General features: G+C 34.1%; 3 protein-coding genes across 3 annotated transcripts; 2 read left to right on the top strand and 1 right to left on the bottom strand.

Annotated features, from left to right (window-relative positions):
- Nucleotides 1–1,809: 1,809 nt before the first annotated feature.
- Nucleotides 1,810–2,809, top strand: LOC132166690 (putative F-box protein At1g67623). Its single transcript, XM_059577555.1, has one exon. It carries the CDS (start codon nt 2,047–2,049, stop codon nt 2,806–2,808), a length of 762 nt encoding a protein of 253 aa, XP_059433538.1. The 5' UTR covers nt 1,810–2,046; the 3' UTR covers nt 2,809.
- A 346-nt stretch (nt 2,810–3,155) lies between these two features.
- LOC132165682 (asparagine synthetase [glutamine-hydrolyzing] 2) lies at nt 3,156–10,200 on the bottom strand. Its single transcript, XM_059576343.1, has 14 exons — nt 9,987–10,200; nt 9,108–9,246; nt 8,828–8,923; nt 8,598–8,739; nt 7,530–7,625; nt 6,776–6,870; nt 6,278–6,439; nt 5,813–5,893; nt 5,496–5,717; nt 5,236–5,370; nt 4,633–4,713; nt 4,242–4,328; nt 3,949–4,056; nt 3,156–3,644 (listed from the first exon to the last, which is right to left on the bottom strand). Exons 1-14 carry the CDS (start codon nt 10,064–10,066, stop codon nt 3,414–3,416), a joined length of 1,755 nt encoding a protein of 584 aa, XP_059432326.1. The 5' UTR covers nt 10,067–10,200; the 3' UTR covers nt 3,156–3,413.
- A 2,835-nt stretch (nt 10,201–13,035) lies between these two features.
- Nucleotides 13,036–19,493, top strand: LOC132166300 (UDP-N-acetylglucosamine transporter ROCK1). The gene is made up of 7 exons (XM_059577097.1): nt 13,036–13,280; nt 14,226–14,274; nt 14,405–14,631; nt 16,804–17,002; nt 17,096–17,239; nt 18,372–18,446; nt 19,005–19,493. The coding sequence occupies exons 1-7, from the start codon at nt 13,150–13,152 to the stop codon at nt 19,164–19,166; spliced, it is 987 nt and encodes a 328-aa protein (XP_059433080.1). The 5' UTR covers nt 13,036–13,149; the 3' UTR covers nt 19,167–19,493.
- Nucleotides 19,494–21,625: the final 2,132 nt, after the last annotated feature.

The following is a 21,625-nucleotide window of genomic DNA, read 5'->3' as shown; positions in this document are numbered from 1 at the left end:
GGTATACCCATGTACTTTTGTATAGTTTTTTCTTCTTTTATAATACTTTTACTTTTTTATTAAAAAAAAAAAAGAAAAAAAAAGAAAAAAGAAAGATAATATGAGTGGGGTTAAGTTTTCTTCCAAACTGGATTGAAGAAATTTATATTTTACCAATCTATTAATCTAATATTAGTGATGTGTCAAAAATGATGTGATTTTTACATGTATTTTTTAATGGGAGTAATGTTATATACCACACAAAGAATACTCTTTTAATGGAGCATATGATTTTCATATGCTTTTTTATATTTTTTACTTTAATAGATTGTATTGAAAAAAAATTCATCCAAACCTAATTTAGAAGAAAATTTTATAGTTTTAGCAAAAATAGAATATGATAGGGTAAAGTCTATATAACCTCTTTAAACTACCACTTAATTGGCAATGTTTCTTCCAAACTTTTAATTGTGACAATATTCCCTTTAAACTACCAAAACATTGTTAATGTCCCCTCCAAGACTAACAAAAAGATCAAAATGCCCTTATATATTTATTAATAAGATAAAAATACCCTTATAAATTAAAAAAAAATAATAATAATAATTTTTCAAAAGAACAATTTTTTTTTAAAAAAAAAAAGTTTTTAAACGATTTTTTTTTTAATTTTTTTATAAAAATATTAAAAAAAAAAAGAATATATATATATTAAAACGGAAATTTTTATTTTAAAAAATTTATAAAACAAAATAAAAAACGAAATTTTTTAATTTTTTTTCTTATAAAAAGGAATTTTTTTTTAATTTTTAATTTTCTACCCTTTGGATTTTTTTTTTTTAATTAGTTTTAGGTTTTTTCTAGAAGTTTTATTATTTTTTGTTTTTATTTTATTAAGGATAGTTTCGTCATTGGGGGAACTTTGATAATTTTTGGTAGTTTGAGAGGGATATTGTCACAATTGAAAGTTTAGGGAGAACATTGTCAATTGGGTGGTAGTTTGAGGCAGTTATGTGGACTTTTTTTAATATGATATTATGATCGAAGTGGAGCTTATCAACTTTTTTGTTTGATGCTAGATTTGTAAGAGCATTTACATTGGCCTTAACAAATTAGTTTTTAGGCTATTTTAACTAGCAATGTAACGAAAAATGCTCTACATCTGGCTTAATAAAATAATCAAGAATTTGTTGAGCTGCTACAATAATCTTGTTTAATAATAAAAGTAATCTTGCTCCCTCTTCTTTAGGAATGGGAAAAGTAGATAAAGAAATGATATTTTAAATAGAAAAAGTGGAAGTAATAACTAAAATGTTAAGCCGGATGGATTTGAAAAAGTGGATAGTTAAAATAGAAAAATATATTTTTTAACTAAATATTTGTTAAGCCGAATATAAATGCTCTAAGTGCTTCAAAGAACCCATAATTAATAATAACATACCGAATTTCAGTTACAAAAATAAATCACAATTAATTAAAAAAAAAGTAGTAAATTATTTAAAAAATAGAGAGACCGATAGAAAGTAGATAGGAATAGTAATTTTTAGTACACCGGTGTGCTTGAACAATAAATACGTTAGTATTAAAATATTATAAAATATTATTAAAATAATATTTAAATAATAAAAAAAATAAGAAAATAATAATAATAAAATTTTAACACCGGCGTGCTTACTGTTTAATCACGCCGGTGTGCTAAAAATCATTACTTAATAGAGGGATTTGAATTTTGATTATTTTGTGAGGAATAAATTTGTATTTTCCCAAAGTCATCAGTCCACCTCCGCCACGGACATGTCGGTTCCCGAAATATCATAGGAGTTCCTGGACAAGAGGAAATTCTATTTTGTCTGCTGTCCTAATTCATTGAGGAAAAGGAATTGGCTTTGGCTCTATCCTAAACCGGCATGGACTAGTATTATGACGTGTAAGCATAGGAAGACGTCACAACTCTATATATAGGATCCTTTTTCTTAACCACAAATATCTGGAGTTTTTATTCAAACTTGCTTTTGGGTCGGGTAATCGTTCTAATTCCCATTAAACGGTCCTCTTCGTTTCTTTCTTGCTATGATGTTTTCCTCGCCGGGTGTTTCAAAGCCAACGGGAAAGAGAAGAGAGCAGCGCAAGGTCGGCATAAAATCTCTCCCAAATGACTTGTTGATGGAAGTTCTTGCCAAGATTGCATCAGCTTCGTTCACCGACCTTCTAAACATTAAGTCAAGTTGCAAGGATTTTCACGGGTTGGCAGAGGATGATTACATCTTTCAACACGTCTCGTTGAAGGAGCTTCCACTCGTTTGGTACACGAAAAATGAGGTTTCGTCACTCTTAAGACGTTGTAAAAAGAGTGAAAACCCAGATGCATTATTTAGAGAAGGCATATGTGGGTACTTCAGTTCTAAGGATCAAGGATTGGGGCTTGAGTTCTTGGAGAAAGCATCTAGAAAGGGGCATGTTGAAGCGTCGTATATATATGGTCTTATTTTAATTTGTTCTGGGGGTCAATTAAAGCAACAGGGCTTGCAGCTTCTCTCTTCTTTAATTACTTGCGAGCTAAGAGGCTCAAGAATAAAAGAATGTCGAAGGAGAGTAAAAGACTATGTTCGAAGCATGTGGATCAACAATAACATTGTTAGAGATCAAGAGCCTTATTGTCATATAGAAACATGCAACAACTACGGGAGGACGCCAAATTCTTTGGCGACGAAAAAGGCAAGATGGCATTCCGGCGACTATATAGAAGATGAGAATGCTAAGTTTATGTGTTGTGCGTATTGCCAATGCGATCATGAAGTGGATTTGTTTTGTAACATGTTACAGGGAAAGTAGAGTTATAGACTAGTGAATTTGTGATTTATTTAGATATATGAATCTAATTGTATATATTAAATTATGTACATTTATTTTATAATATGTTATGAAAGTGTTCGAAACATTCATAGATTTGGTGCTTACTCATAACATAAATGTCAACAAAAAGAAAAGGAGTGCTTTTCGTATGTGTAGAACCAGAATTATGATTGAAGTCTTTTGGAACAAGGTCAAACGCATGCTAGGAGATCGTAAAATTAGATTTCATATCCAAAAAGAAATTCCATTAAGATACCAAAGGGACTAGATGAAGTTGTTAGGCTTGAAAACGATAAGAGTAATCTGCACACACACAAAAAAAAAACAAACAAACAGTTCAGCAACAGCTTTATTGATGTAAAACAAAGGGGAACTTCATAACCACTAAGCCTTTTGGTGCAGGATCTGTCACAATAGCAGAAAGAGGTGTGTTACTAACTATATTATCTAATGCAAAAAAGCTTTCGCTGGTTGGATTTGGTGCATATTACAAGGAATTGAGAGTCAACAAGAAATCCGGTACCAATCTCATCAAGAACTATTTTCGTCGGCAATCACGTGAAATAATAACACAAAGTCCTCAGTCAAACAATTGTTGTAGCTTTGTCTGCAAGCGCTTGTAGTTTTTGTTTGGAGCCATTCATCAGATTGGGATCCTTGGCATCCACTTCTTCCTCATAGGCAGCCTCATGAATACCAAGTGCTGCACGACCAGATGGGTCAGGATTTTTTGACCATGCAGCATCCCATTCCACAGCTTTTGCTGTACTGCATGCTACACTTGGGCCGCCAGGAACTGTTGACCTAGCAGCATTCTGTTCAACAAATCGCAAATCAAAAATAAATATTTGTAATTAAATTTACAAAAAAATGCACACAAAAGCCAGGAGGCAACACTCAGAAGATAAATGATTCTCTATTTGATTGAAAATAAGCTCTAGGAAAAGAGAGGAAATTTTGAAAATTTTGAACAGCAACTCCGACATTGCCTATCAAAATAGAGCATGGAGGAACATCTTATGCCACTAGCCAGTAGATAACTACAGATATTAATAAACGGGGGCAAAGAAACAAAATCTACCCAACTCTTATGCACATTGAAAACATGCAAACACGAACCTTAGGATAGAACTTCTCAAATATAGTTCTGTAGCAGTATGCTTCCTTTGTGGTAGGAGTATTTTCAGGGTAAACAAAGCTCGCATTCATCAACATTGCATCCGTTACCTGGCCAGTAATAAATAGAAAAATAAGAAACAATCATATGACCAACAAATAAGCATCTCTTATGTTTCTTGAGCTGGAATGTCAAACAAAGTTAGGCACAGTTCTGGTTCCAAAATGAAAGACTGCAGCATGACAATGAAGAATCCAAGTTATATCACCATTCCACAAGTTCAAATGACACATACTTGTTTGTTTGCATGATCCTTCAAGCCGTCAATCCAACTGTACCCAACGCCATCACTGAACTGTTCCTTCTGCCTGTACAATATATTCTATAACCAAAAAAAAAAAATGAATACTTCAACAAGTCTTCCATGGCAACATTAATTAAATAACTTTTTTAAAAAAAATTTAAAACAACAATTATGTAAACCGTGGTCTGTGGTAATTGCAACCATGACCGCGTGGTTAAAAGCAACATGAATTAAATAACCAGAAAAGTCATGTGAAATACACGAACCATCCAATAGGACTGATAAACGGAAATAAAACAAACAGAACATGTAAAAAGGTAGTCCACATTAGGATTGACTGGCACAATGGCCTTGAATGTAGAAAAGGCACATAATTCCAAACCTTTGGCAAATATGGGTTCTCTTCATCATCAAATGCATTGCGTAAGATCCACTTCTCAATTCTTCCAAGATCAGGCCTGACCTGTCAATAGAAATATATGGAAAATAGGTATAAATTCACCGCAGTGGGGGGGGGAGGTAGATGTACAAATTTCAGAACAGTGTTTCATTTGACATCATAAATGGACATTAGAGTTTTTCTAGAGACCTCACACTATTTGATGCATCAGGTGCCAATACAGAAACAAGCACCAAATACTAGGATATTTCTTGGACCTAAGAGTAAAGATAACCACACCCCAAGACACATTAATTAAGGGAACTCATGATGCATATGCAAATACAGTGGCCCATATAGAAGGGAACCAGGGCACAGAAAGTGACCCAGGTAAATCAAACATTGTATCATGTAATGATATGCACCAAGGCTTAAGATATAATTGGCAATGGCAAACTCTGCTATTAGGTAAGTTCCTATTTAATGCATTCCCTTTTTAGCTTTGTTTTATATGTTTGTAGCCACTATCCTTGCATGATGTATTTGAACTGCTCGCAGTTTAAAAATTGGGAAGCAGAGTAGAGCAAAAGCCAATAAGTGTTATACCATTTTCCACTCAGGATCAATGCTCATAGCAACATTGAGGAATTCTTTATCTAAAAAGGGTACACGAGCCTCAACACCCCAAGCCGAAGTTGATTTATTGGCCCTCAGGCAGTCATAAAGATGAAGAGCTTTAATCTGTGGCAAAATCACAGAAGCCATCAAACAACTTGAAACAATAACATCATAGTACAATAGAATCCAGCAATCTTCTGCACATGCATCATCCACAACAAAAAGCAGAAAAAGATACAGCAGGATACCTTCTGACATGTTTCTCGGTGCAACTCCTCCTTGTTAGGTGCCTTGTGGAAGTACAAGTAACCTCCAAAAATTTCATCTGAACCTTCCCCAGAAAGAACCATTTTCACTCCCAAAGATTTAATTTTTCGAGACATAAGAAACATTGGCGTGCTAGCTCTGATAGTGGTCACATCATATGTTTCAATATGGTAAATGACTTCCTCAAGTGCATCAATGCCTTCCTGATATGCCAAAGAGAAGAGACACTTACTATTTAAATACTTGGGATGCACTTAACATATCCAAGTCTTTTCCCAAAAACAAAAAGAGTGATTACCTGAACAGTGAAGTAGAACTCATGATGACGAGTTCCAAGATAATCTGCCACCTCTCTGGCAGCTTTTAGATCCGGAGAACCCTGAATATTTCAAAATGAAAATGTAGCATTTATATTTGTAGAACATAATCCAGAAGCAAAAATCTTACAAAAACTCAATTACAGGAAAATAACCTAGTAACATGTAACAAAAAACTCAAAAAAATAGCCACTTTGTGTGCCAGACACACCAAACTTTGCACATGCAAGACAAACAATTAAGGCATCAATAACAAGTCATTTCACTTTGTTCTGCATTACAAATTAACACCCTGTACAGAGGTCACACTCCAAATCCAAGTCAGCGCCCTCATAGCAGATATAATCTACAGATACCACTAAAAGCACTAAGACCCCAGTTTTTGGTAAAAACAGAAAAGATGAAGGACCAAGCTAGACTGTCTAACACGAGAAAAGTATTACGACCTTCAAACCAATGCAAAAGGTGTGCAACTGTGATCCCCACTGAAAAGCAGCTCCTGCTTCTGCCAAATGGCGGCCAGCCACAGCAGCAACAAGTGAGGAGTCCAGACCTCCAGACAAAAGCACACCAAATGGTACATCCGTCATAAGTCTCTTTACCACAGCCTGCATGAATTTGAGACCCAAAAACAAAAGAATGAAGTTAGAAACACTAAGTAATCATGTGGTATGACAATAAAGGTGCACGGATGTTGGCTAAAATAGAAAATCAGTAACAACCAAAAGAATCCAACCCAACACACGAATTATCCTCATAAGAGGCAAAGTATAAGAGAAATGTTTAGTCAATCAAAAGGAAAGACTTCTACATCAGTATCATAATCTCTGCAATGCACGTCTAACAACCACAAATACAAGAAAGGGATAAACTAATTGCCAATAACAAGTTAAAAACAAAAATAAAAGAAATAAAGTTTAAACAAGCACAAGTCCAGAGCATACCTTCTCAAAGGCCTCACGTAAGAGCATGGGATCATATGGAGTTGAGGGTATCTTCTCTGAATACCACGGTGGGCTGTACCATCTTCTAAACCCTCCTGCAAACATGTCACAGATTATACTATAAGCAGCTCATACCACATCTAAAAAACTTGAGTAATGCATAAAAAGTTTAGATTTATCTTTTTCACACAAATATAAAAAATAATAATAAAAATTAGAAGTAATTTTTTGAATTTTTACAGCCAAAATCAAAAAGCATATGGTATCATAGAATTTCAAAGCGTAACCACAAATCCTTTAAAAGCTTTGACAATTTTTGAAGAATGTCTTGAGTTCCCCATGTAAAAGAAAAGCATATCATTTACTTGTTCCTTCATTTCACTACCTATCACGGTAGAACAGACATTTTTATGGAATAAAAAGTATCATAAATTCATACAAAAACCATTAACAGAATAAACACATTTTACAATTAACAGTATAAATATGAATTTTTCAGAGTAATCTTTGCGAACATTCCATAAAAGATGTCAACAATGATCATTATCAACATAAAAATTTGGAGCTGAAGATATTTTGTCTTCAGAAATCCAAAACAGATTTAAGAATTTCGAGCCAACCCAGAACAAAGACTGGTCCATCAATTTGAGAATGTATAGCCAATACTTCACTTAATATTTCTTAAAAAAATAAAAAATAAATAAAAATAACATTAAAAAAAAAAATGTTATTCACTAACTTCATAGATGCATACCCTGTTTGCTAGAATATATATGCCCAGGAAGAAAAGACGTGAATCTTTCACAATCATCACTCAAAGCCTTCATTTCTGAGGCAAACCATACCGATCCTGTAATGAAACAAGCAATACACTAATTCAAGTATACACTCCTTACTAAGATTTAGAAAAACAAAATACAAAATGAAATAGCTCTAGATAAAGTACTAAATAAAAGTTTGCATATGAGTTGAGAGCCAAAATTGGGTTGAATTAAATTATAGCTAATGTAAGATCTTGCTTAAGTGAAGGAAATAACAGCTTCCTAAGTATATGAGCATTGTAGATTTTTTTCATAATAAATCACATCATACATGTCAACATAACCCACGAATTAGCAATGATCAAAATCAACAAAGATTGTGACTAACCACTTTACTGCAATTTACACTTAAAACATATAAACAAATAAACAAAATATAGTTAATCAAGAACAGGAAAGAATGTCAAAGTAGCGGAAGAAAATTGTTGAGATTAACAACGGAGTACATTATAAAATCAATAAGGCTTCACTCAAACAAGTAAATCATAAAGGCATACAAAATGAAATGGAAATAAACATATTAAAGAGATGTATGCATTCTAGAGGTCTTATAAGATCAACATAGACTAAAAGATAAGATATGAGCATAAGAACGCAAACCATGTCTAACACCATAATGTTTCTTATAATGTGCAAGTATTAGAGTATCAACAATAAACATGACCCTAACTTTTAAAAAAAAAAAAAAAAATAGCAATAAAAAAAGTTCTTTAAGATTGGGAGCCAAGCAAAATCATATAATGCTTGGGACATTCACCTACCAGGTCTATATACAAAGATATGATTCATGTCCAACACACTAGAATGCTACTCATCAAATGGTTTTTCTCATTCATTTGCATGTAAGAACAATTCACATAGAAATAATATTAAAAGTAATAAAAGAAATGTGTAGAAAAGGACCTTGATATATGAGAAATGACAGCTACAACAATTAACAATGTGTCAACCCAGATCCTAGGAGAAAAGAGCATTCTTTATGCAAGGATGAAATTACGTACCATCGAGACCCCAGCCAACGTAAAGTGGGGTAATACCAATACCATCACGAGCCGCAATAAAACTTTTATCCCGGGTGTCGAGAAGGACAAAGGAGAACATGCCATCCAACATGTCCACAAAATCTTCACCATACTCTTCATACTGAAAAAGATAAGTGGCTAAGTTCTCAATTGCTTTCAAGATGGGCAAGAACTGTGGACACAAGATCTCCAGTCTCTCAATTACTTACAAGATGAGCAATCACTTCGCAGTCACTTTCAGTTCGGAACTGATGGGACTTCAGCTTTTCTCTTAGTTGTTTGTGGTTATATATCTCACCATTAACCTAAGAACAAAGCACCAAAACTCTGAAATGAGGTTTTGCAATATTAAGAAAAGGTTTCCACCAATTCTTTAAGAAACACTAATCAAAGTGTAGAACTACATCACAGAGTTATGATTCTATCCCATTTAGGTTAAAACCAATAGTACTTGCAATCTATAGAGCATTACGCTTAAAGAAGATATACCGTGACAATAACCGTCTTGTCTTCATTGTAAAGTGGCTGATCTCCAGAAGCAGGGTCCACAATAGCTAATCGTTGATGAGCAAGATAGCAATCCTCATGACAATGCAGACCACTCCAATCAGGACCTCTATGGCGCAACCTACACTTTCAAATCACTCTATTAGGCATTTCATTCTTTCCCATAAACAAAATGAAAAAAAGAAGAAAAAAAAAATTGCTTTGCATCCCACATCAAAAAAATACAAATAATTATCACAATTAAAGAAATTTTGCATTTTGGGTTAAGGCAAACTTCAAAGTTATGCCATAATTGTAAAACGAACTGTTCACTCGGTGTGCTTTCGAAGCAAAATTTAGAAGGCATTAGAAAAAACAAATCAGCATCCAAAACTTCCTTTTTCTTTTTGGGATAATTAATTAGCATCCTTGCATCACTAAAGTAACATCATTCTACCACAAGCTCAATGAACTTATGAAAAAAAAAAAAAGCCCCAATGAACTTACTATGGAACCAACGTCATGAACATATCCCCTTTTGTTTTATCCAAACTGTCAACGAATTCTTTAAGCACAAAAAACCCACTTGAAAAAAAATGACTTGGCATTAGAAGGAGCAAAATCAATTGCTACAAATCACATGCAGTGATAGAAATGGTGGGTATTGCATATATAGCCTTGAAACGATAGAAATAGCACGGACAACAGGTTTGCTTCGATTCATTCAACCTCACTCTCAACCAACGAAACTAATTACAACCCAAACAATGTGAATCATAGGAAATAAAACATCTAAATCGTGCACATTTTGAGTTCGACCAAAATCATCCACATCCAAAACAAATTAAGAAAATTTGCACAAAAACAAAAAAGAGAAATGACCTCCTAGACAATTCAATGATACGGGAGCGTTTGGCCTGAGAGTTGTCAGTGCAACCAAAGACCGCCAGTATTCCACACATGGCTGGCGGCGGAGAATGCTCTCTCTCTCTCGCTTGCTCGCTTTTTCTCTCTGACTGAGTCTGAGCACGCCAGAGAGAAGAAAGGGTAAGCAAATGACAATGGAGGCTGCTAGGGAAGCAGGTGGGATTTTTTTTTTTGTATTTAGTTCTGTCGATCACGGCCGTTGATTGATTCTGACCAATTTTCAAAAGATTCCAAATAATAAACTCCTAGGGTTTCGGGCCCGGTTCTTTTGGTCCGGAATCTAGGATTCGAGTCCTAGTAAAATTTTTTTTTTTTTTTTTTTTTTTTTCCGGACTTGTCCTCATGAAGTGTGGGAAACGGGGAAGAATAATTGGATCTAATAAGCTCCACTTTATGAGAACAGGATCTTATTCGGTTTAGATGAATCTGTAGGGAAGAGTATTCAATTAGTTATTCAGAAAAGAAGAAAATCTTAATTCTACTTCATAAAACATGTTATTCAACCAATTGAGTTATCCTTAAATACTGTCAAGTGAAGCTAAATTGGGAAGAAGATGGCTATTTTTAGACTATTTCATTATGTATAGGTTTTTTTTTTTTATCTTGATTATTATTTGAAAATTAAATAATTAAAATTTAAAAACCATACATGGTAAGATATCATAAAAATTGTAGATAATCTTCATCTCAATTAACATTATGGTAACTATGACATCATTTTGTATTTCACCAAAATGATTGAAACCTATTGTATCACATTTACTTGGAGTTATTTGTAATCTTTTATTTAGTTTGGTCTCAATTAATAAAAAATAAACGTGAGACTTACTATTCATAAATACTTTTATTTGTTTATGTATTTTGGGTGTGCTTTTTTGTTTTTTATTTAAATAAAAGTATAAAAATTATTTTTATATTTTTAAGAGTATTATGTGTTTAAATTATTTGTTAACATTTTTATTTTTTATTTTTTTAAAAAAAAAAATGACACAGCCCACTCAAGATTCTCTCTCGGTATCCCTCTGAAGAATCTCCCACAGATTTTCTTACTTAGGGCATTATATTTATGGGTCCATCCTAATCCTAAGCGCGTGCTTGAAGTTTTAATGATTGTAGGCACCTTTTTAGAGCCCTCATTTATTTCGCCAGAATTATTCTCAGTTTTAACACCCATGTTTTCTCACCTATAGGCTATAAGTCGCTTTTAAAACCTATAGGCTATAAGTCATAGGTACCTTTTAAGACCACTATTGCATTAAGATCCAACTACCAACTAATGGTGGTATTTATTAAAGAAATGCTAAACACCATCCTTCTAACCATCTTCCAATCATCTTTGTATGTATTTTTTAAAATTTGGTGGTTTTAAAAGTTATATGTGATGAGTGTAGAAAGATTGGTGTAAAAAAATGGGAATAAAGACTTGTTTGATTTGTAGAATAGACCCCCGTAATAGAATTTCTATTTTTATTGAATAGTCATTTTTTTTGTTTAGTAAAGGTTTATTCCTATGAATAATTATTTTTGTGAGAATAACTAATCTCTTACCCACAAGAGTAGTTATTCCTTTAACAAATGAGAGGAATAGCTGTTCTTTAAGGAATTAAATACATTTTTTACAAACACTCATATTATTTTTTAAACTTTAAAAAAAAAAAAAAAAAAAGTAAAATATGAAAATTAAAGTGGGTGGCCGAACCACCCCATAAAAGAGGCGGGGGTGGTCGCACCACCCTTGTACACCTCACGAGACCACCCCCAAGGCGTCTGGAAGTGGTGCGACCACTCTCGCGGCAACTCTAGGTGGCTACCGCCACACCCGATTTGCTCTATGGGTGGTTGCGGCCACTCACTATTTTTTAGGTTTTTTATTTTTTTATTTTTTAATATGAATTGAAAAAAATAATAATAATGTGGCGGGTTTTTAGTAATTTTGATTTAATTCCAGTTAGATCATATGTGTTGTTACCAAATTAAATAATATAAATAACTATTCAATTACATTCTTCTATATTTTCAGTAATAACTATTCAATTTCTTAATGGAATACATATTCTACAAACCAAACGAGCCCTATGTATACCCCAACTAAGTTTCTCAAATTTCACTGTAACCACTCTGTTAATAATTTTTGTTTTCTCTCACAAAAGATGGCCCATGAGCTCCAAGAGGTCAAATGAGGGTGGCCGAAACCACTCCAAATCCTTTGGGATGGCCTCACTACCCCCATTTGACCAAGGTGGTGGCCGACCCACCCCAATATAGCCAGAATGGGTAGTTTGGCCACCCCAATGGGCCAAATGGGGTGGCCGAGAGACTTCCACTTGGCGTAACCACCCCTAATCGGTTTTTTATATATATCTATATATATTTATCGGGGATATCTTACCAATTTTTAAACATTAGAAGTAAAAGTGAAATCGTAGTGAAACTTTGGGGGTGTTTAATATATTTTTTCCTTTTTTTTTTTTTTTTTTGTTGGCTTGTAAGATTGTGGGTTAGATGATTAAAAAAGTAGTCATTTCCATCCATTTCCTATACTTTTCATTGAGCATTTCCATAAACGAGCAATTTATTTCAAGATTGGCTCATTTACAAAGTTTTATTTATTTATTTATTTTTTTAAGGAAGATCACGTTATAAAATATAATATGTATCCATTTATTATAAATATATACCATACTTAAATGTATTTTTTGAATAAATATTAAATGTGTAGCACCTAAGTAAACGTGCCTTCATATTTTTATTATAGATATATACCATAAAAGTTCTGAATAAATATTAAAAGTATCGTATTTCGTTATTTTTTCGTCGCTAGAAAAAAAAAAACATTTATTTTATTTTTGAAAAAAAAAGAAAAGAAAAGAAAAAAGAGTTTCGATTAAAAAATAAAAAAACTTCAATTTATTTAACAGAGCTGCGAAAATTAGATCATTTAAATCCGCGCGTGCAAAAGTAGGTCTATAAAGAAGAAAAAAATGAACAAAATTGTGCTTTCGTAAGCATGGAAAGAAATACCGTTGTCCCATCTTCTTTTCGCATATTCCTTACCTTTCTTCCGCCAGCTAAAAGCAAAAGACAATAAACCTTGAACAATCTTTCGGTGTCGCCAATAATGGCGGTGGCGACCAAACCACAAAAATCCACACGGAGCTCGGAGAAGCCGGACGCGTGGGTGTGGCTCTACTCGGTCCTGCTCACCCTGCAATATGGAGCTCAGCCTTTGATCTCCAAGCGCTTCACCAGGTACATCCGCTTATTCTTCAACCAACTCAACATGCTGATCACTATGATTCCATTTAGAGAATAACGTTTCAGAAATTTGTTATTTATTATTATTATTTTTTTTGTTTCTTTACTGTGGCTTTTTGTTGGTGCTATTTGAATTGTAGGCAACAGTAGGCGTAGATTTTTTGAAATTTGGGATTGGATTGAGAAATATAGTACATTACTTGGTTTTAGGGTTTAGGAAATGGTGATTTTGTTGCCATATTGGAGCTATCTTCACGATTTGGATTTGGATTTTGAAGCTGCTTTTGTTAAATGGTAGGCTTTATAGATACCAGACAAACTCTTGCTATGTAACAAGGATTAAGGACCCTAGAGTTGCTATTCAGTATACTGTATACATGTTTGATCCCATGTGTTTTTTGCTACACGGTATCAGCTATTTGTGCTCATCTTCTAAATATTTGTTCTTTGTTTTTGGTTTTGTTTGCTTTTATTAACTCAGGTACTTGTATGGGATCGAATGTATGACCTCACGTTCCACCCATGGGAACAATTAACATAGTCTAATTTGTTTCTTTGACGTTTGCATTGTCAGATAATTTACTCTTGTAGTTTTCTTGCTGCTGGTCAAGAAAAATCACTTTTTTTTAAAATCATTCACAAACTTTTAACTTTTTTGTACTCAATTTCTGAATGTTGAAAGCATCGAAGTTCATAGTAGTATATCATTAAGTTAGTATTTTTTTTTTATTATCACTTGTGAAGAACTACCTATTACATTCATGGAAACATGTACTATATAATTACTCACCTCCTTGTATTGGTGGCTAGGCTTATTGCTTTTAAGAAATTAAATCATTTTTGCTCAATTTTATTTCCTTAAATCATAAAGAAGTGGTTGCTGGTGCATGCACATATGAAGTGCAAGTTTCATTTTCTCATTATGGGTTTTTTCTGCAGACGAGAAGTTATTGTGACTTCATTTGTGTTGATGTGCGAGGTAGTAAAGGTAATCCTTGTACTAGATATGATTTTCTTCTTCATATCTGTCCTGATTCCCTTTAAATTATTGTTATTGTTGTTGTTGTTGCTATATTATTTCCGGATAAAGAGACATGTACTATTCATATATTTCTCAGGTTGTATGTGCCCTAAATCTCATGGCAAAAGATGGCAGCTTAAAGAAAGTATACAAGGACTGGACTTTGGTTGGTGCATTGACTGCATCAGGACTTCCTGCAGTTATTTATGCACTGCAAAATATTCTACTTCAGATTTCTTACAAGAATCTTGATTCACTCACATTCTCGATTCTAAACCAAACAAAAATACTTTTCACTGCCTTTTTTACATACTTGATCTTGAGGTATGTCCCAGAATGGCATCTCTTTCAATTCTTCTTGCTGTTGTTTTGGTAGGTATGGTATCTCTCTCAGTAGTCCCCATGTCAACAAAACCTTTTATTGACTATTATTAACAGAAGCTCAAGACTAAGACAAGGTTTAGGTTCATTTGGCTGATGCTTTCTTGCTATGCTGCATTTAATTTGTGAGATTTTTTTTTTTTTTTTGATAAGTAATATCAATGTATAAAAAGCGCAAGGGGCGCAACCCATGTACACAGGGAGAATACTAAAGCGCCCACAAATACAAGCCTTAAACCGGAAATGACGCACAAAAATCAAGAAAATCTACAAGCGTTGACACTTGCGAAGCATGCCACAATATACTCCATGAGAAAAGTGTTTGGAGCACCCTTTTCTTCAACTCTATAAGTCCAGTTTCACGGTCCTCAAAGCTCCGTGCATTCCTTTCTCTCCATAAGCACCACATTACACACAAAGGAGCCATTCTCCATATTTACAAAACTGAGCGCTTACCCCTTTGCCCTCTCCAACTTCCCAAGCAATCCTTCGTCCTACCCGGCATCACCCACGCAACACCAAACATCTGAAAAACCATGTTTCATACCTCGAAAGCAACTTCACAATGCAATAATAAATGATCAATAGATTCACCACTTTTCTTGCACATACAACACCACTCCGTCACAATAATGTTTTTCTTACGTAAATTGTCCAGCGTTAATATTTTCCCTAACACTACCGTCTATACGAAAAAAGCCACTCTCGAAGGAGCTTTACTCTTCCCCACCGGTTTTGAATTAATCTTCACCTTATAAAATGACTTCACCTCAAAAAATTTTCTCTTCGAGGGAATCCAGCAAATTTTATCCACCCCACCATGCCTTACCTGTTGGGAATACAACAATTCAAAAAATCTCGAAACCTCGCCTAGCTCCCAGTTGTGAACAGTCGAATAAACATCACATTCCAATGAATAGCTCCATTTACAGTCTCCATATTCTCCTCCACCCATGCCTCCTTTGCACATGCAATGTTGAACAAAGCGGGAAACAGAGTCTTTAAAGGTAACTCCCCACACCACACATCCTGCCAAAACAATACTTGAGACCCATTTCCTACCTCAAATCGCACATGCTGCTTAAAAGTATCCAACCCCTTCAAATACATTTCCACATTCCCACCCCTCATCGTCTCATACTTAACCTCTGCTAATTTCCTCCACCACGCATCTCCCTCATTGGCAAATCTCCACAGCCATTTACCTAACAAAGCACGATTCAACTAAATCAAATTCCTTAACCCCCAATCCCCCCGCCTCCTTTTGCATGCAAATCTTGGACCAATTTACCAAGTGGAATTTGAATTCATCACCTACTCCTCCCCACAAGAAATCTCTTTGTATTTTTTCTATATGCTTCGCCATTGTGACTGGGATTTGAAAATTTAATTTGTGGGATATTAAGTGAAAGATTGTTTTGAGACTTGCAAATGACTTGATCAGTAGGTAATTGCCTAGTGCCCACTTTACCATTTAATGACATGATATGAGGTTCAAAGAAAGGTGTGGAATAATCTATTTATTAGCGATGCAAATGATGTCCACTAGTAGCCTATAGTGGCATTTGTTGATGCTGTAAGACTTCTTCAGCTACCATTTCATTCTCTTACGAGGATCCTGTAGAATGTGTTTTTTCTTGTGGCTTTTAGGATAGTTCTGCCGTCTAAGACTTTAAGTACTTGTTTGACCTTCCTTTGACAACTTTGCCTTTCATTAGCAACATATAGGGGAGATATGAATATTCAGTATTGTCATTGTCCATTGTTAATGGATTGCTCATTCTTTGAACAGAATGTCCATATTTGGAGTTCTGTGGTATATTTTCTTTTTTCCCACAATTCTTACAGATGGAAAATTATCTTCTAGAGGCACTTACATTTTGTAATTATGTTGATCTTTGTTAATGAGAACATCAGTTATTTTGTGAAACAAATAACTTAAAAATTATTTTTAATCCTATTGCAAAAGGGACAAAAAACATGTTATGCAACTTTGACCAGAAATGCCATGATAATACATCTGTTTCTATAGATATTCTAGTTATGCAGCAGTCTAGTGGTTGTGTGGTATCTGATAATAACTTCAAGCCTGATTTTTGGGAACACAATGTGTAGGCACAAGCAATCAATTCAACAAATTGGAGCCCTATTTTTGTTGATTGTTGCAGCTGTTCTTCTAAGCATTGGTGAAGGTTCTAGCAAAGGATCTAATAGTGGTAATGCTGATCAAAAAATATTTTATGGAATTATTCCTATTTTGGTTGCTTCTGTACTCTCAGGACTGGCTTCTGCCTTATGTCAATGGGCTTCTCAGGTTAGTAAAACATTTATTTTTCTGTATTTAGAATCTGTGATTCTATTGTGTTGTAAATTCTTCCCTGTCCATTACATTTTCCTTTTGTTATAGGTAAAGAAACACTCATCATACTTGATGACTTTAGAAATGTCTTTTGTTGGAAGCATGTGCTTGCTGCTCGTCACCTCTAAGTCTCCAGATGGAGAAGCTATCAGACAACATGGATTCTTTTATGGTTGGACTCCTCTAACTTTGGTAATGATCTTCTTGCTCTATTAGAAAGCAATGCCAATTGAATCTATATTTATGCTGGTCTTTCTATCGATTCTGTTGAAGAGCACTTACTCAGGTGGAGAACTACCACAACCATCTGATAGTTTGTAGGACCAAAAAGAGAAGAATTTACAGTTCACATCAATGATCGTAAACTGTTTCCCATCTTGCTTATAGCTATCAGTTTGAAGCAGAAAATTTTAGGTCGACATGCTTTTCAATTGTTGTCCTCTCTCAGTCTGGGTATATCCATCAACAGTTCACCTTTGCAGTGGTCTGTGGTAGTTGGTATATACCTCTTTTTTCCTTTTATTCATTTTCTAGGTAGGCTTCACTGTGCTTTTTGACTAGCTGAGTACAGGTTGAACATAGTTTTCTAGTTTTTTTTTTTTTTTTTTTTTTTTGGATAATTAAAATATTTATGCTTCTAGTGTTTGGGCTACATATACACCTTGGAGTTGCTTCCTCCCTTACTTCAACTCATGGATTTTGTTTATATTGTAGAACCTCAAAAATGTCAATTGATCTGTTTATATATTAATTGTGGGAATACTGCACTACTATGCATGATTGCTTGCAATCTATGAACAGTTTTTGCTGCAGCAAGGTCGTTAGAAATTTCCAAAAAGTTAATCAACAAACATAATTTTCAAGGTGTTTTATATTTTAAGTTCATTAATGAAAGAGGCACCAATGACTTGGTTATACAATGATGTGGTGTAGGCACCATGAGGCGAAGGCCAAAGAGGTTGGGTGTTTGAAACTTCTTTTGGAATTGATGATAGTGTTCAGCGTGACAGTCAACCAGAAAATAGTGTGGGATTTGGAGATCTATTGTTGTTATAACCCCCTTCCCCCCCACCCCATCGGTGGTTCCACAAAATATTAAGAGAAAAAGAAATAAAAAGAGAAAGAGGCCCAAAAGAAAAGGAACCCTCTCAGCTGCCCTTACGAAGACCTAAAGAGATACAAAGTTCTCAAAGCATTATAGATGCTGATGTAAACTAAATCTGGAAAAATATGTGATGATTGTCCTCGTGATACTGCACTTACTATTATATATTATTGATGTGGCTCAGCTTCAAACCAATTTGAAAATTTTGTTTCATTTCAGGTTCCAGTTATATTAAATGCGCTTGGAGGAATTCTTGTTGGCCTAGTTACAAGCCATGCTGGTGGTGTTAGAAAGGCAAGTTTGACTCCATAACAGTAGAGTAATTTAAGCATGCAACCTGCAATGATAAGAAGAGTGGTGATTTGATTTCTTCATGTCTTCCATTAGGTTTCTATAAGTCTATGTCACAAATTGACTGGTTAATTGAAAAGAGAAAGAAAAAGGAAAAATAATTAATCTCATTACTTATACATGCCATCTTGAATCCACATGATTCATACTGTAAGAATAGAAAAGCCAAGGTACCTTGGATCTGCTCTGCTGTATCAGTGGCAAAAACTGAGCTTTAGTCCTGTGGCTTCATGCTAATATGGGACTAGGAAATTCTACTTTTGGATAATTCTTTTGAGACTTCGACTGGATGATTCCTGTAAGAATTGATAAATGGTGGTGACTATAGTTGGCAAACAGATATATCTAATTGGCAGACATGTTTGGAAGAATAACGGGGGAGGATCAATCCTTCCGTTTCTTAAACTATTGCTACATTCTTTTTAAAAAATTTATTTATCAAGAAAACTACTACCATTATGAAGGTGCTGATTGTATAAGCTATTTCTAACATGATTGCAGGGGTTTGTCATTGTTTCTGCACTTCTTGTCACGGCTTTGCTACAGTTCATTTTCGAAGGGAAACCGCCTTCATTGTATTGTCTTGTGGCTCTTCCACTCGTGGTTTGTAGCATTTCAATTCACCAGAAATACCCGTACCAAGTTAAAAAGAAGCAATCGTAGACTGTCACCATTAAGGGAAGTTGTTAGATCAGCCCCCTCCCAAGTGAGAACATTTTTCATTTGGTTCAAAGCATTGCAAATTGTAAATGAAAGAGTTGCAGGAATCTTTTAGAAGTGTACTTGTACCCACCAATCATCTGCTGCTTTTATCAAATTCATAAGCATTTGAATGGGGTGTCGTTATTTCTTTGAGCAGTGCACAATCTTGTCAGTTGAAGTTGAATTTCATTGCATTCTGTAATAAGAACAATCGACATATGGGCTTACAAGGTTAGTAAGTTTATGCAAAACTTGAGAGTATGATCATAGTTATAATTTTTGGGGAAATTCAAAATTAGTCCATGAGTTTTCACCCGATTACAAATTGCAGCTTCTGTTTCTAATTTTTGTAATTAGCTGCATGACTATAGCCTGATTTTCAAATAACTCATTTTATGTATATTTTGCTAAAAAATAGACAAAATGTGGTCATATGCAGGGGCGGAACTAGGATTTTTGTATGTGGGGCTCAACTTTAATTTTGCTACATGTAATCTCTTAGCATCTCCAGCTGTAGTGGCTCCTTTAGCTATTCAAAACTCAAATATATATATATATATATATATTACATCCACAATTAATGGCTATAAGTAAACCATTTACTTCAGACCTCTAACCCTTAATAAAAAACTATAATTCTACCAAGAATACAGAAAAAAAGAGAAAAATATAAGTTAAAATATACAAAAGAACAAAAAATAAGTCTTTGCATAATGGGAAAAATTTATGAATGAACATAAGTTACATATAAAATTCTTTGAATTTATAAAAATTTATGAAAATCAAAAATTAAACATGTTAACCCAGTGGGAAAAAGCGGAAGATAAAACAATAATAGAAGCAAGTCACCCTCCACAAGAACCAATCTTTGTAAACTTTAAAGGATAAAAAATTTTAGCCTCCCCTTTTAAAGCTTCCAAAGATGAAGAAATAAAAAAGATCATGGAACAAAACAATTACACAAACCAAAGCCTCATAACTATAGGAAAACAATTAGACCGAATAGAAAACAGAATTACACCCCTAACTAAAACTCAAACTGAAAAGAAAAAACCCTATTACGAACAACCCCTCTTAAAAATTTCACCTACTAAAACATTAAAAATAAAATATAAAGAAGAAATCTGTCTTGAAAAGGTCAACAATATGCTAAAACAACTTGAAAATATCAAAAATAACGAGCTAAAACAACTTGAAAATGTTAAAAGTGAAACCTCCCCCTCTAGAACGGTCCAAGTCATTCGAAAAGGCAAACAAATAATCACATATGAAACAAGAAGTGAAACACAAAGTTCAGAATCTAAACAAACTATAGATCAAGAATTACAACAAATTGAACAACAATTTAACGAATTCCAAGTTAATAGAATGATTAGACCAACGCCTAACGCCCTCACTTGGTACTCTAGACCTACACCACCAGATATTCAATATGAAGAACGAAATGTTTTAACCAATTCTCAGTCTCTATTGACAAAATTAAAGACTTTTTACTTCCAAATGCTTCTCTTTAACGGGTCTTTAAGTGTTCTGGAATAGCTATTTGTGTGTCCTACTGTGTGTCTTATATATATATTCCACTCTTTTACTTTCTTTAAGAGGGAGACAAGGAGGAGAGAAATCAATAAAAAAACAAAAAAAGTAAACCATTATCCTTAATATTATTATATTCGCTCTATTTTTACAGTAAGCCAAAAGGGCTTATATTAGCTATATTTTAGCTGATATGAACCCTTTGAAGCATCGGAGTCCGGAGATGCTCTAATAACATTCATGGCCTTTATTTCAATAAAACATTCATGCTCTAGTAGCATTAACAGGAAATGGGTTTTTGAATCCCAACCCAGTTCAAAAACTCGAAGGAAAGAACATGGTCCTTCTCAAATTAAAAAAATCGATGGGTTCCACATAGGTGTGAGTTTGGGCTAAGGAATTAGGCAAAATAAAAAATCCATGGAATTGAAAACCGTTATTTATAGTTTCCTCGTATAACATAAGGAAAAAATTAAAAATTAGTCCTCGTAGTTTACTTGATTTACAATTAACTTTCTGTGGTATCAAAATGAACTCAAAAGTCCTTGACGTATGCCAAAAAAACAATATAGTCTCTACAGTCAAATTCCGTCCATTAATTTAATAGATTCCGTTAGATCAGATAAGCATCACAATTTTATTGGTTTTAACGTTTTACACTATCAGAATTTATTAAATCAGTGAACGGAATTTGACTATAGGGATTATATATATATATTTTTTGCATATGTCGATGACCTTTGAGTTCATTTTGATACCACGAGGAATTAATTGCAAATCAGATAAACCACATGTACTAATTTTACATTTCCCCCCTAATATCAAATGAGTTTTCCTTTTAGGCAAGGCATACTGGGCCACATCCATTCTTCTGGAACAGGATCCTC

This window comes from Corylus avellana, chromosome ca11, assembly GCF_901000735.1.
Source record: "Corylus avellana chromosome ca11, CavTom2PMs-1.0".
Taxonomy (NCBI): domain Eukaryota; kingdom Viridiplantae; phylum Streptophyta; class Magnoliopsida; order Fagales; family Betulaceae; genus Corylus; species Corylus avellana.
Note: the sequence above shows the minus strand (reverse complement) of the source record. Positions and strands in the feature narration are given on the sequence as shown.

What these genes read in the sequence shown, in the direction of transcription:
- LOC132166690 (XM_059577555.1), top strand. Translation starts at nt 2,047, where the DNA reads ATGATGTTTTCCTCGCCGGGTGTTTCAAAGCCAACGGGAAAGAGAAGA.
- LOC132165682 (XM_059576343.1), bottom strand. Translation starts at nt 10,066, where the DNA reads ATGTGTGGAATACTGGCGGTCTTTGGTTGCACTGACAACTCTCAGGCC. An exon ending in CCTTTTGCATTGGTTTGAAG is followed by an intron (nt 5,894 to 6,277) that starts GTCGTAATACTT and finishes TGAAATATTCAG; the next exon opens with GGTTCTCCGGATCTAAAAGC. An exon ending in AGTTCTACTTCACTGTTCAG is followed by an intron (nt 5,718 to 5,812) that starts GTAATCACTCTT and finishes TTGGCATATCAG; the next exon opens with GAAGGCATTGATGCACTTGA.
- LOC132166300 (XM_059577097.1), top strand. Translation starts at nt 13,150, where the DNA reads ATGGCGGTGGCGACCAAACCACAAAAATCCACACGGAGCTCGGAGAAG. An exon ending in TTTACATACTTGATCTTGAG is followed by an intron (nt 14,632 to 16,803) that starts GTATGTCCCAGA and finishes CACAATGTGTAG; the next exon opens with GCACAAGCAATCAATTCAAC. An exon ending in ATGCTGGTGGTGTTAGAAAG is followed by an intron (nt 18,447 to 19,004) that starts GCAAGTTTGACT and finishes ACATGATTGCAG; the next exon opens with GGGTTTGTCATTGTTTCTGC.